This window comes from Cariama cristata, unplaced genomic scaffold (genome assembly GCF_000690535.1).
Source record: "Cariama cristata isolate BGI_N322 unplaced genomic scaffold, ASM69053v1 scaffold11046, whole genome shotgun sequence".
Lineage (NCBI taxonomy): Eukaryota > Metazoa > Chordata > Aves > Cariamiformes > Cariamidae > Cariama > Cariama cristata.
Window position 1 is genome coordinate 26605 of NW_009621598.1, and position 14771 is coordinate 41375.

A 14771-nucleotide genomic window follows, 5' to 3' on the forward strand; every position below is an offset into this window, starting at 1 on the left:
CCCTGCTAACGGGATCAGGTCATAATTGCACACGGCCTCATTTCAAAAGCTGCAGCTGATCTTGTGGTCCATATGTGTTTGAGCATATCTATATTATATTAAATAAACTATTGTTTTACCGGGTGGCATGGAGCATCAGCTGCTGCCGTGTCCACTTGTAGTGTTGCTGTAACAAAAGCTTTGTAGAAGCTTGAGCCAGGAAAATAAAATTCCTCTAGCACAGCTTAAAAATTAATATCACTGTGCTGCTATATTGCTGGTTCCTTGTATTATTAACTCTTCATTAATCGCCAGCACCAGAAATTGTATGATGTCCTATTCTGCAAATCAGATACTAGATCCATCACTTTTCTCTTTGCATAAGCAGTGATGGTCTTTTCTGATTACCTTGGTGTGTCCGAAACGATATTGGTTATGGTCAACATCTAAAGACGCCAGCAGTTTTTCAGCAGCTTTTCTGCTATCCACAAACTTATCCTCTGGGATTGCGCCTGGATTCAGAATGCGGTACCTGTTAATAACAGATGAGCAATGAGTAAAATTGGCCTAGATTCTGCTTTTTCCCCCTCCTTCTTCCCCAAAGCTTAAAAAAAAAAAAATCGCCTAGAGTAATTTCCTACTTTGCATCTACACAGACACAAGCAAGAGCAGAATTCTGCCTTCCATGTTCAGACAAACTGGATGGAAAATATACTTGAATGGAATAAAATACCTCAAATAAAAATAAAAAGACACGCTTTGCTTATTTTGATTGATGGGTAGGAGAGGAGACAACACAGCTCTGCATTACCTTTGCTTAAAGTCAGCGTAAAGCACCCTGTTGGGGAATCCCTTACGGCAAATGCGAATGCCTTCCAGGACACCATTACAGCGGAGCTGATGCAAGACAAGGAAAGCATCCATTGCACCTACAGGAGAAAAACAAGGATAAATTACATGGAACTTCTCCATAGGGCTTAATCTTCATTTTACTGAGGGAACTGGAAAATGTGAGGTGTCATCCCCTGAAAGAGCAACACCATTGGATAAAGTGAATAACACAGACAGTATTGAAGTGCAATCTGGTGACTTGGAAGTAAGTATTGGAATGAGAGAGTTGAAATATACTAAAATTTTAAGACTGTTGTGTTTTCCATACCTGGAGTTTTTGATTCATTGGGGATAATGCATCGTACAAAGTGAGGGGCTGTAGATCTTAGATTAGTCATCAGCTTATTTAAATTTTCCTGGAACAGACATTAAAAACACAATTAGCTTTAGTGGTTTAGTGGAATTCCAATCACTTATTTCTTTGGTTTCTGGGTTGTCAAGTTTATTAAGGTAATCTCTCTAAATAGCCTCCAACAAAATTATAAGCTTACCAAAATTATTACAGAGAAATGTGTTCAAATAAACCAAAGTACAAATTAACTTTATTATAGGAATCTACATCAATTTTAGTAAAGTCTTAAGATGACACATGTCTTAGTTACAAACCCAGAAATGTCAGAAACAAGATGAACAGCAAGCAAGATGCAGTATCATCCTGCAGAGCATTTCTGTAAAGCCAAGTGCATTTTTGCCTAGTCACTTCTCCACTTAGCGAGGATAATTCACCTTTCCCATCTGTTCCTCATAAAACCTAGGTTTTTGTCCACCTGGTCAAACATTTTCCCTTTATTGATCTTAATCAGACATTTCCCAGGAAGGCAGCAAGCTAGCTCAGAAGCAGCCAACCGTTCAATGCCTACCAGTGATCACCAAGCTTTGCAGAAAGTATTTTGTCTAGTAAGCAGAGAACAGAGACCATTAAAGGTAGAATATAGTGTCATAGGCACAACTGTTCAAACTTAAAATTTCTCATACGCCAGTCAGAACAATAAATGAGACGATCTGAGCTGGGTACTTAGCAGCTCCTTGTGTGCTGGAAAGTGGGCTTTATTTGTGGATTATTAAATTACTGTCTGAATGATCCTTCAGCTATCTTTACACTGCTTCTGCTGGTAAGATACAGGTCTCGATTTCCCATGGTTTCCCTTCAAGAGGAGTACCTCCAAACAAGGTAAAATGACATGACTAGTGGGAGATAACTACTTCCTTCCCTGCCTGAGGTTTACCTACATTACAGCTTCCTCAATGTTACCCAGGAGAATTTGTACTAATGGTAAATTACAGGCCCCATTTTTCCCCAGGTATGATCCTAGCGACAGCTTCCACCAGGAGCTCCTGCCAGTCCCAGTGGAAGGGAATTACTCAGAAAAAAAGAGGCTATACGACGCTCCATTCAACAACTTTTGTTTTCCATGACTGCTGTAACCCTAGAATCCAATTACAAACAGTAATCAGATGGGGACTAGCAAATTACTTGTAATCGGTTCCTGTTCCACAGATAGGCATGAAGCAATAAGCCACAAAATAAGTTATAAAGGTTGTTCACAAGATTTGGTGGTACCTTCTAGAACTGAATAGAAAACACGTCGTCTCCTGAATGCTCAAAGGAGATAAAATGGAGCAGCCCCTCACACACGCGGTTTTAATAACAGTATATTCACTTAGCCAAGAGCAATAACCCAGGCCTAGAATCAAATTCTGATGTTGGGTTTCAATTTTTTTTCTCCATTACAATCCTTAACATTCCTCTTCAATGTATTGTCTTAACTCAAACCATCAGGTGGTGAGAGGTAAACAGACCTTGTGCAAAGAGGATACTGTTTGAAAAGAAGCACCTTTCTTGCGTTTCTTTTCTCCACTCTGGTCAACTAAGGAAAAAAAAAAAAAAGAAAGAAAGAAAAATCACAACCTGTATCTCAGTAAGGGGTGCAGGCAGGGCATAGGAGACACAAACCATTCTAATAGCGTAACTCCCTTGGAATGAAAGGGGTAGCGAATGACTTGATGGCTCTGCTCAAATATTATACAAAGCATTCTGAACATCAAATGTAATAGATCACAAGCTTGCAGCTCTTTGTCTATACTTCGGATTTTTGTCAAGGACCACTGTAAGCTTTCTGGATTGCATTTGCATTTCAGACCTACACAGCATCACTTGTTATGCAGAAATTCCATAAATATGACTAAGGCAGTAAAATAAATTTTAACAAAACAGAGTCACTTGTCGTTCATTAAAAAGCCTATAGGGTGAGACGATGCAGAAAGGTAAGGCTTGGGGAAAATTTGTATTTCATATTGTACCATATACTCTGATTCTCATGAGTCTGCTATGCAGACTCTGAACTTGTGCAAGTAACATCTGTCCAGAATAGAGGGAAATGAATATTTATTTTGTAATTTTAGATATAGTAGCTTTGCATCCCCTGAATTTTGCTTAAAGCTTCAGAGTCAAGATCACTCAGATCCTCCAAAGGGATGCTAGTTTCTGACATGACCTTTACGAAGTTTCACAAGAGCCAAACATGACCCAAAAACGTACAGCAATTGCTGAGGCTCTCTAAACACTGGACCATTAGATCATTCCCAGGAGGTCTGGCATTCTGTCACCTGTCAACAATAGTCAACATAAAAGGAGAAGTGAAGAGTGCAATGTGCTTGATGCAATTATCTGCAGCCTTTCCCCCTTTTGAAAGTGACACTGCCGAAACTGGAAGAGGCCACTCTGGGGAGGCTGTTCTTTTCTCCTGACACTGAAGAAAAGCAAGGTAGTATTCTGACAGAGAGGAGTATCCATGGGCAAATAGGCAGTTAGTATTTGCAAGAATTTGCTAGTGGCAGGATTTTTGTTGTTTATATTCAGCTGTGTCTCTTATTCACATTAGGAAGTCTGAAGCCTGCTTGCTTCCTCAGAAAGTGCCTTATGATTCATGACAACCACATCTATAGGAATGAGGTTACTAATAAATAGGCTGTAAGTGATTGCAACTTCAGGACATAAGAGCTACATCTTTGTAATGAATGCCAGTCTTATTTACTTAAGATCAATTTTCTGGATGCTTGCTACTTGTCTTCTCACAAATAAAACAGTTCTAGTAATGCATACAGCTTAAATACGTTCTCAGACATAGATTGGTCTTGTCAAACAAAAAAAACCACAACAGCAAGCAAAAAGGAAGGTGTATTGGCAAAATCTTATACTTTGGCCAATGTGGAATGGTGTTGAGGTACCTCCAGTGTCTATTTGCCACTAATCCAACAAAACATTCCAAAAAATCTCTCCTAAACTTTGTATTTCTTGTTTAATTCAGGGTGGCTAGCAAGGAGGACTACAGCGTGGGAAATAAGAGCTGTTCTTGTTTGCAGGCATTTATGTAGAAAATTTTTTGTGCAACACTTGCCTGCATATCTGAACACTCGCATGCTCAAACTCCCAGCGGAGCGTTCACAACGCGCAGATTTTGTCTGCAATTCCTTGCCAAAATTGCTCAGAGGTATTACACATTCAAACTAGCTGAGTTAATGGCCTCCTCGGTATAACTGGCAAACTCCTACAGATGCTGTGCGCATCTGAATAATTAGTCGCTGCCTCATTTACCATTGAGTCAATTGCAGTTGAGAGAATTGTTTTGTTTCTGAAATTAATTCCCAAGCACATATCCCAGAAATGAAAGAAAACCCATGTGAGCTGATTCTGCTTACCGCTGTCAGCGCCAACGTAGCTTTCAAACAAGCTTGCCAGGAGTTTGTTAGATGATTTTTGGAAAATACCTACTACGGTTTCATTAAGCGGGTCTTTGTTCTTCTCAAGCCACCCAATGATGTTATAGGGAACCTAGAGCAAGGCATTGAAAACAAACCAGAGGTTGCAAACATTTCCCTTCAGAGCAGCCAGTAGTTCTTTATGGTTTGGCTTGAAGCCAATGACCTTTTGCGAGGTTCTGCGCTCAGAGCGGTACCAGCCACCTGGTTTTTCATCACTTCCCCTCCAGTTCTCTCCTTCCTCATTCCCAAATCTCTCTTCCTAATAATTACCATCTGAATCCTGCACACCCCTTCCAGACAATCTGGTCCCTACATCTTCTCATGGACTCCACGTGGTTAGCTGTATAGATGCCACATGTCACCAGGGTCCCAGGAACCCTACTAATAAGTGTTGAAGTACAAAACACACAGGTAATAATTTCACTTCACAACAGCATGCTACACTGGAATAATTAAGGTTTTCTGACAGAACTGTGATGACTAAAAGTCTGACTCCAGGACTTGCCACAGTTCTGTTTAGTGGGAAAATATGTTCCATTATTAGTACCATAAGGGGATAGAAAGTCTAATTTTCTTTGCTGAATACATTAACAGCTACAGAGAAAAGACTAAGATGGGCATTATTTCTGTTAATAAATACAAAATTAGCTTAATGTTCATTTATAATTTAAAATTAACAGCATCAGGTAAGCTCCAGCTTTGCTGTGCTGAGGCTTCATATCAACTCTAGTTTGGTAAAAAATTTCCTGTGTCCCTCTCAAATTCTGTCTGCCCATCTGGTCTGAAAATAGAGCTTTGAAACTGGGCAAGTTTTGGCTCAGGTATCACAGCACTGAATTGTATTCCTGTTCACCCTGTCATCAGTGGACCTGTTAAGTAGATCTTCACAGCAGAATTAACCACATTTCCTTTTGCTACTTTCACACACTGGTCCTAATGCGAGTAAAAAGTGATGTCAATTTTTTTTTTTTTTTTAATCTTCCCTGAAGAAATTACTCAGTCCATTTGTACAGGGAACCAAGATGGGAAGTTAGGTGCTGCTGCTGTTTAATCACTAGTCTTACTCTGATTATAGGAAAAGTGATAAAGGCAAGGTGAGGCAGGGCATATTTTCAGCAAAAGCACTATTACCCTTCCTCAGTTTGTTTTGTTTTATTTGTGTATCCAAGGACCAGATGTTCTGGAGTCTGGTGGCATCTTACTGTGTTGCGATACTTGAGCAGAGAGAGTATGTGTCTGTTTTTACTCCTCACTGTCCCTTTCTTCCTCCCTTCATCCTTCTCACCCTCCCTTGTTGTGCGCTATGGGCCAAACCCCACCTGGAAGACCTCCAATACAAAGTCTACCTGCCAGCAGAGGAACTTACTGCACCGGCATAATGAAGAAGTTCAAAGTGAGCTTCATATTTCCTTTTCTTGTCAGGCCTGGGCTTCTGTAAGTTAGGTGACTTGCCAAGATGATTGTCATAGAGTTTGGCTTTGAACGTCATATCTGTAGCCTTCGGGAACATACATTCTTCTTCAAGGATAGACAGGATCCCCAATGGCTGTGGATTTAAGAACATCTTTGTTGGAAAATGCTTAGGCTGCCTGCTTTCAGTAGCTGTGCAGCCTTTAAGTTTGATCTGATGGAATTTTAAGCCTGCAAAATTTCTTCTCATGCTGAGGAGGAAGCCTTTGACTATTCTCTTAAAATAGTAACTGCACCTTTGACTATTCAGTATGTCTCTTCTGCCTCAGCAGGCTTTATGATGACTTGCAGAATGGGTTTGATTTACCTTTCAGGGCAGTTGCACCAACTAGCATTTTGTCATTTGTGCCTGAGGAAAAGATGAGCCAACTTCCTAGCACTGGACGGATTGTTTGAGGGACTAGGATGATGCGCAGAGATCCTATCCCTGGAGAAGAAGGGGATCAAGTAGAAGAGCACTTAATAATCAGCCTTTCTACTCCAGCTGTTCCAAATGTCCTGCTAATGTAAGACTCAAAATTTCATTTTTTCCTTACAGATCAGCAGGATTAGATGCCATGCCATAAGACAAGGCAGAAAGAGAGATACAGCAAGGGACAGCTGTCCCCACCAGGACCACATTATGCTCACAAAGAAGGGAAAAGGAAAGGCGTATCCCATGCTGGGGAAGCGGTGAGAGGGAAGCAATAATTCCAGGCTAGGAGGAGCACGAAGGACTTTGCACATCAACATGTAATATAAGAAACAGGAGCCTCATGGGGAGAGGTACAAGGCATGTGACTAGAACATAGCAATTGCCCTGAAAAGCTGACAAGTAAATTTGAAAGTAAAAACCAAGGAAGATTATACAGCCGTGCAAATTAACAATTACAGCTTGTGGTTACCATCGGCTCTGTAAGGCAAACTTACCGAGGTAAAGCCAAGTAGCCACAAATGCCACAAATATTGATTTTCCTTTGATTCTGTATTGCACGTAGAAAGGCAAGAAGCTTGTCCTGATTGTTTATCCTACTCCGTTCACTGGACCTTGAGGACATCTCCAAGGGAGCATCATGAATAAAACCAATTCAGTAAATACACCTTAGCACTCCTATACGTACCTTCTCAATTAGATCAATGCAGGCCTGCAGGTCCATGCCAAAATCAATGAATGTCCATTCAATGCCTTCCTTCTTATACTCTTCTTGCTCCAGGACAAACATGTGATGATTGAAAAACTGTTGCAGTTTCTCATTAGTGTAATTGATGCACAGTTGCTCAAAGCTGTTAAACTGCAGAAAGAGATAAAAGAAGCGGCATTTGCACCACAGTTAACTATGGTAAGGGCTTGGTGGAACAGCAAGAAGGAAACTGTTTACATCTAAAACTTTCTAAATGGTAACTGGTTGAGAAACTACTGAGCATAACACCGAAGGCGAAGGAGGAGGGAGTTCAGTAGCAGGCTGCTGGCTGCCTGATGTCCTCTGGGATGTGAGGATGCCCAGATTTGCTCAGGTCTCTCAGGATGCATGTGCCTTTCCTTCAGCAGCATGCCACACCAGTCCCGTAAAGCAGAGCCAACATGCTCTTTGCTCTGCTGCGTACCAGCAACAGCATTAAACACTTCTCTTCAGGAACGGATTCTGAGAAACAGAAGTTGTGACGTGTTTTTCTCACATACACTTCTTTACAATGATGACAGAATCACAGAACAGCCCAGGTTGAAAGGGACCTTGAAAGATCATCTGGTCCAACCTTTTGTGGGAGAGGGAGCCTAGATGAGATTTTCTAGCACTCTGTCATATCATCTTGAAAACCTCCAGTGATGGGGACTCCACCAAGTCCCTGGGGAGGTTGTTCCAGAGAATGGTTGTTCTCGCTGTAAAAAATTTCTTGCTTATATTGAGATGAAGAGATCTCTTATGTTGAGACACAAAAAGGAAGAAATATCATACCCTATAAAAGATGCTTTCTCTCAAAGAGAAAGAATGGGAACATTACATTCTCCTAAAACACAGCCCAAAGCATGTGAGATGTTGTCTTTGCTAAAAGTTACCACCCTCTTCCTCCCCAGGAACTATCAGCATGTCCAGCTGTGCTAAATGGTGAATGTTTTCTACATCTCTTCGTAGAAAAACCTTGTAAAACCATATACGCTATTTACTTTATGGCTTTCTCAGCACTTTGCCTTCTGTTCGTTTAGAAAAAGAAATACCCACCCAAGAGCTATCGCTTGGTATCTTTTACGTCCTTCAACCACCTCCTCACACATTAATACTCACATCAAAGATTTCAAACCCGGCAATATCCAGGACTCCAATGAAGAACTGTCTTGGCAGCTTAGTGTCCAAGGTCTTGTTGATACGGACCACCAGCCATTTGAACATTCGATCGTACACTGCCTTAGATAAGGCTCCAACAGCATACAAAACCTAAAATACATGTTTCAGAATGCCACTAAGTGGAACAGAATTCACTGTGGAACACAAAGATTTCAGCGCAGTAGCCTGTTTCAATCCCTACTTATGGTTTGAATGAAATTTCACAGTGGTTCTTATAATCACCAAGGTATATTTAATACAACAAACCGTTCCTCCCATTATCTATGCTGACTTTTCTTCAGATTGTTGTTATGTGTATGTATGTATACTAACATGTACATAAAGTGTTAGCAAAGTACCTCTTGGGAAACAGCTGGACAGCAAGTTGCAAATGTTTTAATCCCTTACATTGCCGTGGAAGTTAGGTACCAGAAAGCTCATGGGCCAGATGCCAGCCGTGATGTCCAGAGCTACTGCCAGAATAGGGGAGGTCTGCGATCAAGTTGCTCATTGCCATTTGCTTCTAATTTTTGAGGGATGCTATGGCAATGAGCAGGCGACAGGAAATATCTGCAAAAGTCTCTTCTGTAGCCTACGCACAACTACACTGATAGGACAAGCTTCTCTCCAGAAATTTTCTGGTTTCTGAACCTGTACCACAGCCTGTCTTCAAACAACAATTTTCATTGTAACCAAAATGCGCTGCAGCATCTTCTAAAGTACTTCTGCAGCAGTGCTAACCCAAGGACTTCTTGTTTCCTAAATTAAGAGATATCTTTAAGTGGATATTGCCTTTAGCTGATTGAGGTCACACAGAGCTTAAAATTACACGAATAATGAATGAGTGATGAGTGAATAAATAATCCATGACTCAACTCTTCTAGTTAACTATTCTCATCCGGAATTAGATATCAATCCCCATGTGGTTTTACTCCACCTGGTTTCCTTGAGTGGCTGTTACTAACACATCAGAAAAACAATGCTATCAACAGCAGTGATGGCCACTATTCCTTTGTCAGTCTTTTTACCAGTTTCCCCACACTTTCACTCTCTATTCCCCCAAGTTTGGGGTTATAAAATGAGAACAGGAACTAGAGGTATATGTTAATATTTCTAGTAGGTGTCTGTCTGAGATGTTACAGATGAACCCTCAAGGCTTGCAGGACAGGCATCCAAATACCCTGAGAGCTTCTCCTTACCTGTTCAACACTTTGACCTTTGGTCACATACTCGTTGCCAACTTTCACCCTAGGGTGCAATAAACCCTTAACCAAATCGGAAGAGTTGATTCCCATTAGGTAGGCAGCTTTGTCAGCACCTGATCAAGAGAAACAGAGTTTCAACTGGCTTTGAACTTCTACATGGAAATGTGCCTAGCCAAGAAAAAAAAAATATTAAATACATCCAGTTCCAAAGAGAAACTGGATAAAGACCTTGCTCTTTTAATGATTTGTGTTAGGTGTGCTTCTATTCTCTCTCACTCTTGGCTGAGCAGGAGCTACAATTGTGCAAGATCAAAGCAAACAGGCTGCTTCTTCCTCGACACGGTGCATGATACATGCCAAATTTTTGAAGGTAAGGAGCAATTTTAGGTGTTATTCTTACTTTCAGTGCCATCAGCCTCTGCCTGCTCTTCTCTGGGTCTTTGTTTGAATTTCATGTTCCCAAAGTGCATGATGGCACCTGTGAGCTTGTAGGCACCAGACTTCTCATCGGGCACAAATCCCAAGATGTCCATGGCTTGCTGTGAAAAGGAAATGCAGATAATTTTGTAACTTCCCTATGCAAACGCAATGGCATTTTTCAGCCCCGCAATCTACCTTTGCATGGCAGATATGACTAACCTGCCAAGGGGTGTTATCTCAACAAAGCAGCCACTGGAACACCCTGAAGACCCAGCAGTGGCTGGGGAGCAGGAGGAGAGCTCCCTTTAGCCAGCATTTTATACATCAAAATTATAAGAACGTTGTGCCCATGGGCATTACATGGAGCAAGGCCAGGTTCAAAAGTATAATAGTTTATCAGGCCTCGTGCTTCATAGTATGAATGCACTTAAGACCCATTTTTGATTTCACTTTAGTCCAGTAGATTCAGTGACAGAAGTTAGGCTTCTGCCAGCACTTTTCTTCCCCACATGCACCTAATCTATGATGCACAAAGTCAAATCAATACAGGCTTACATCTGTTGCCATCAATTCTTCTCCATCGTCCAAGTTGTCCACTGTAACTACTCCTTGTGAGCAAAAGTGGTAGTCATACGGGTTGGTAGATACCAGTAGCATATCTGTAAAAGAACTGTCAGGGTAAAAACTGCCATCCATTCAGGATATCCCCCAAAAATGGAGATGGAAAGGTCAACTCTGACAGACACTTGTCTCTGCACAACTGTTTATAAGTTGGTTTTGGGGTTTGTTTGGTTGGGTTTTTTTGTTTTTTTTTTTTTTTTTTTGTTTGGTTTGGTTTTGGTTGTTTTTGTTTGGGTTTTGGTTTTTTTTGTTTGTTTGTTTGTGTGGGGTTTTTTTGTTTGATTGTTTTTTTTTAAACACAACTGCGGGGCAGCAACCAACTCTCTTATTCTGCTATTCCGTTCTAAAGACCAAGATTTAGAGAAAGCGTGCATAATATTCTTTTGATTGGGGAATACTGCATGCACATCTATTAAGCATGCTCTGCAGTATATTGAGTTCATCATTTCCCATATAGCCCTACTTTGTCTTGCATGCCTGCAGGTGTAAAAATCCGATCTAAGTACAGAGGAGAAAAAGATTTTAGTATGATCCAAGACAGGGACAACGTGTGTGGTTCCCCTCTTTTATAAGAGACTCACAAAATAGTGACTTCCAGGACTCTTTGCAGAAGACACTTGGCTCTTGAATGGAATATGGTGCGCTCTTTCTCTCCTCTTCCCTTTTCCTTCACATCAAAACTCAAAAATGGATAGTTCTCTTCTTGAGAGCTAGCTGGTTCCAAAACTACAGGGAGAGTTCTGCTTCCCTCCATCAACAGAAAGTTTCACCCACATTTAGCAGACCGAGGTTTGGTCTAGATTTCAATCTTTTATGTACATACACATATACCTACATGTCTAAACATGTATGTATGTAAATATATGTGTATATAAAATTATTTTCTCTGTCTCACTTTGTTATTCAGTCACTATGTCACGTATTCATTTTCTACATTTACACTTTTCTACCTTTAGATATGTATGCGTTTATATACAAAGGCATACATTTCTTGTCTACAAAACAGAAGCCCCCATTGGTTTCAGGCTCTTCAAGAGCTTGCAGACGTGCTCCTTCTGGCCAGAAAGGTGTGTGCTGTTATAGAGTATACAGACAGACAGTTTATGAGAAAGAGCATATTTTCCCAGCACAGGGATTCACATGCAGGAATCTCAATGCAATGCTTCCTTGAAATCTTTCCCATAATAATCATTAATCAGGCCATGTAAAAGCTAAGAGGGTTAGGGACTTGACGACACACTGTCAGGATAATAAGACTTCAAAACAGATTATGATTGCTATGGCTTAGTAGCAGTTTAGTGCAGCAATAAAATGACTCCTTTTATAAAATGTGTTTCTTCAGAGCACAAATTAAAGTCATCAAACCCTATCACTTAAATAACTAATGAAGGTTTTATTCAAAGCATTAAGAGATGGGAGCAGAGAGACCTCATCTGTTCTCTGCTCTTCTCCAGCAGGTCTACGGGACCACATTCAGCCAGGGAAAACCTGAAAAGGGTAACTGCCACACAACTGGCGGCAGGCAGCTTTGCATCTTCTCCCTCACTACAGAACGTGCTAGGATGCCAGTTTTGGCACTCTGGGCAGAAAGAGGGAGCTAGCTTTTCTTCACGGACCTATAAGCAAACATCCTCATGTGTGAAAATCTGGATAATTAAATTTTTATCACCACAAGTGCTTTTGGAGGCATAGCATTTTCCAGATGCTTCAAGACCCTGGATTACACAAATTCAGAGTGACCTTTTTTTGCTTTTATAACACTATGTTTGAAAAGTCCTGCCTAAATCTCGTTTCCTTGGTCTGATCTGTAATATCTCTTCATTTTATAGGGTACCTGCACCAATATATCACAGAAAAAATGGTCTTTGTTGCTACTATTGGAATAGCATCTTTAAAAGGGTGTATTTGACAGTGGAAGTTCAGTTTTCTCAAGTGGAAGAGCAAGGGCCTTTCTGAACATAGGTTTGGCCCCCACCCACTCCTCAGCCACTGTCTATTCAGCTAACAATTGGTTCTTAAAAGTTGTAGATTGATGTGATGCTTACCCAGTAACTCTGCTTTCTTTCCCGACAGGATTTGGTAAAAGATGTGATAGTCTCTTTCGCCCGGTTGCTGGAAAATCACTCGGGATTTCTCCAATAAATCTAGTTGCATAAAGAAAATTTCAGTGAGGAAGGCTCTCCAAGCTTTCAGATGAGCAATTGTATTTTTTTTTAAAAGGAGAGAGTTCGCTGCTTACAAATCTCAATATCAGCAGATGACAGCTTGCCTGTGGTTCCAAAATGGATTCGGATAAATTTGCCCTAATTCACACAGAAGAACATTCTAATTAGTGCATGTAGTATACACAGAGGGAAACAAAGGATGCTGCTTGAAGGCAATCATTTGGCCCAAAGGATCAGTTTATGCCAACACCTTGACTCTGCACAGGCAGATTTTCAGTGAGAAATGTCAGTGATATTACACTTTCCCAAGCCTAAATCTACACATACAGCTATGTAATCAGCTTGTGGGAAAAGGATAACAGCGTACTTATCTGCCAGGCTAAGATACAGGAATGCACGTAGCTTCCAGTTTCATGATGCAGGTTTACTGTAATGCAGGACTCGGAGCAATAAGCCTGGGCATGAGACACACAGGCTCTTTTTTTGACTCTTCCTCATTTGCACTCCTAACTTACATGCAATCAAGTACGTCAGAAAGGTGCTTTGCCCATTAATTTTGCATATTCATCCCCCCAAATTTCATAAAAATTGAGTAGCTTCCATTTAATTTATGATAGTCAAACACATCAACTTTTTAAAGTAATTAATTTCCATTCCAGCTGACGAACTCCTTATACAACTGTGTAGTTTTGTACAGACGCTTACAACCTCTGACCCTCTCCCCCCACTTCCAAATTAATTTTTAACTGGACTCATTAGGGAAGCATGGGCTAGGAACTCAGGCTGTCATTCTCACGCCGTTCCTTTTGGACCTCTGAGCCAACATCAACCAGATGGGGCAGAGGCAGAGCTGCCGAGGGGATTGCTCTCCTCCAAGCCTCATTGAAGTGAGGAGAGGCCCAAGATCACGTCAGCACTGAGGCACAAGCAGGGACAGCTTACTCAGCCAAAAAAAGTGGACGGTATGGATCAAAGGTAGGAGTAAGGCTGCATGTGTGGGTCTTCAGAGGCGGACGATGTGGGAGGGAGCAGGACCTGTGGTCCATTTCTGACAATGAGTGACAAAGTAAAGCTATTATAGGGAGAGGGAATGACTTAGGCTAGTGGAAAATATGGTAGGAAAATAAGGCTGTGGAACGGAGGCAGTCCTGGGGAAGATCTGTCATTGTTCTTCAAAGGGCTTTATAAAGCTAGGCTTTGCTTCTCCTGATCATGCATGGTTTCAGCAGTTATTCAGGGTGGATCTTTCTCTGCTTCTTTCTATCTTTAATCCTTTCAGTAGTTTTTCCTGGTTAGATCCTACTTTGTTGCTCTTGCGCTGTGTGGAAATCCAACCATTTTAGTGGACAAAATCAGAAGCAACTTACAAAGGGATTATTACAAAGATGTTATTAACTGGCCATCGTTGGAGAGGACATCATTATGTTATGTTACAGACTCACAAAACGTGAAGAGTTGTCGTTTCTCAGGGTTTTGGCATTTCCGAAAGCTTCTAGGGCTGGGTTTGCTTGAATGATTTGATCCTCCAAGGTTCCCTAGAAATCAAGGTTGAAATACTGTTGAGAACCCTACGGGCCACAAACCCAGCTATCAACTATAACTCAGCCGTGCATTCACTTATAGAGAGAATCCTCCATCGCAAAGTGATTTAGCTCCACCCCAGGGCTGGCACCGTCTGAACGGCGTAACAGCAAGATTGTTAGTCAATTATGAGTGCTTAAAAGGCCTCAGACATTCTGCTGCTCTCTACTGTTTTGCTTTGCTGATTTCATATTTAATGCCGTCTGCATACGAAAGAAATCACCGTGTCTTCCCATGAACTGTGAAGCATGTGGGGACATCCAAGTGGATGTGTGTGGGAGAAGGGCCATTGAAGACAGTGACAAGCACTAAAATGCATTAGGTTTGAAAGCACTTAGAGCTTGTAATATTTGGGATTTTTGGAGCTGAGAAAAGCA

The 14771-nt window shown here is 41.1% G+C and overlaps 1 protein-coding gene across 1 annotated transcript in view; it reads right to left on the reverse strand.

Annotated features, from left to right (window-relative positions):
* LOC104163129 (myosin heavy chain, cardiac muscle isoform-like) overlaps window positions 1-14771 on the reverse strand; it is a 46055-nt gene that overhangs the window by 23148 nt on the left and 8136 nt on the right. The window contains 14 exon segments of the mRNA XM_009702026.1: window positions 388-511; window positions 791-908; window positions 1139-1226; window positions 2671-2738; window positions 4570-4702; window positions 5999-6178; window positions 7203-7373; window positions 8364-8513; window positions 9602-9720; window positions 10008-10146; window positions 10583-10686; window positions 12694-12792; window positions 12888-12951; window positions 14256-14348. Of these exon segments, the coding sequence (XP_009700328.1) occupies window positions 388-511; window positions 791-908; window positions 1139-1226; window positions 2671-2738; window positions 4570-4702; window positions 5999-6178; window positions 7203-7373; window positions 8364-8513; window positions 9602-9720; window positions 10008-10146; window positions 10583-10686; window positions 12694-12792; window positions 12888-12951; window positions 14256-14348 (1650 nt within the window).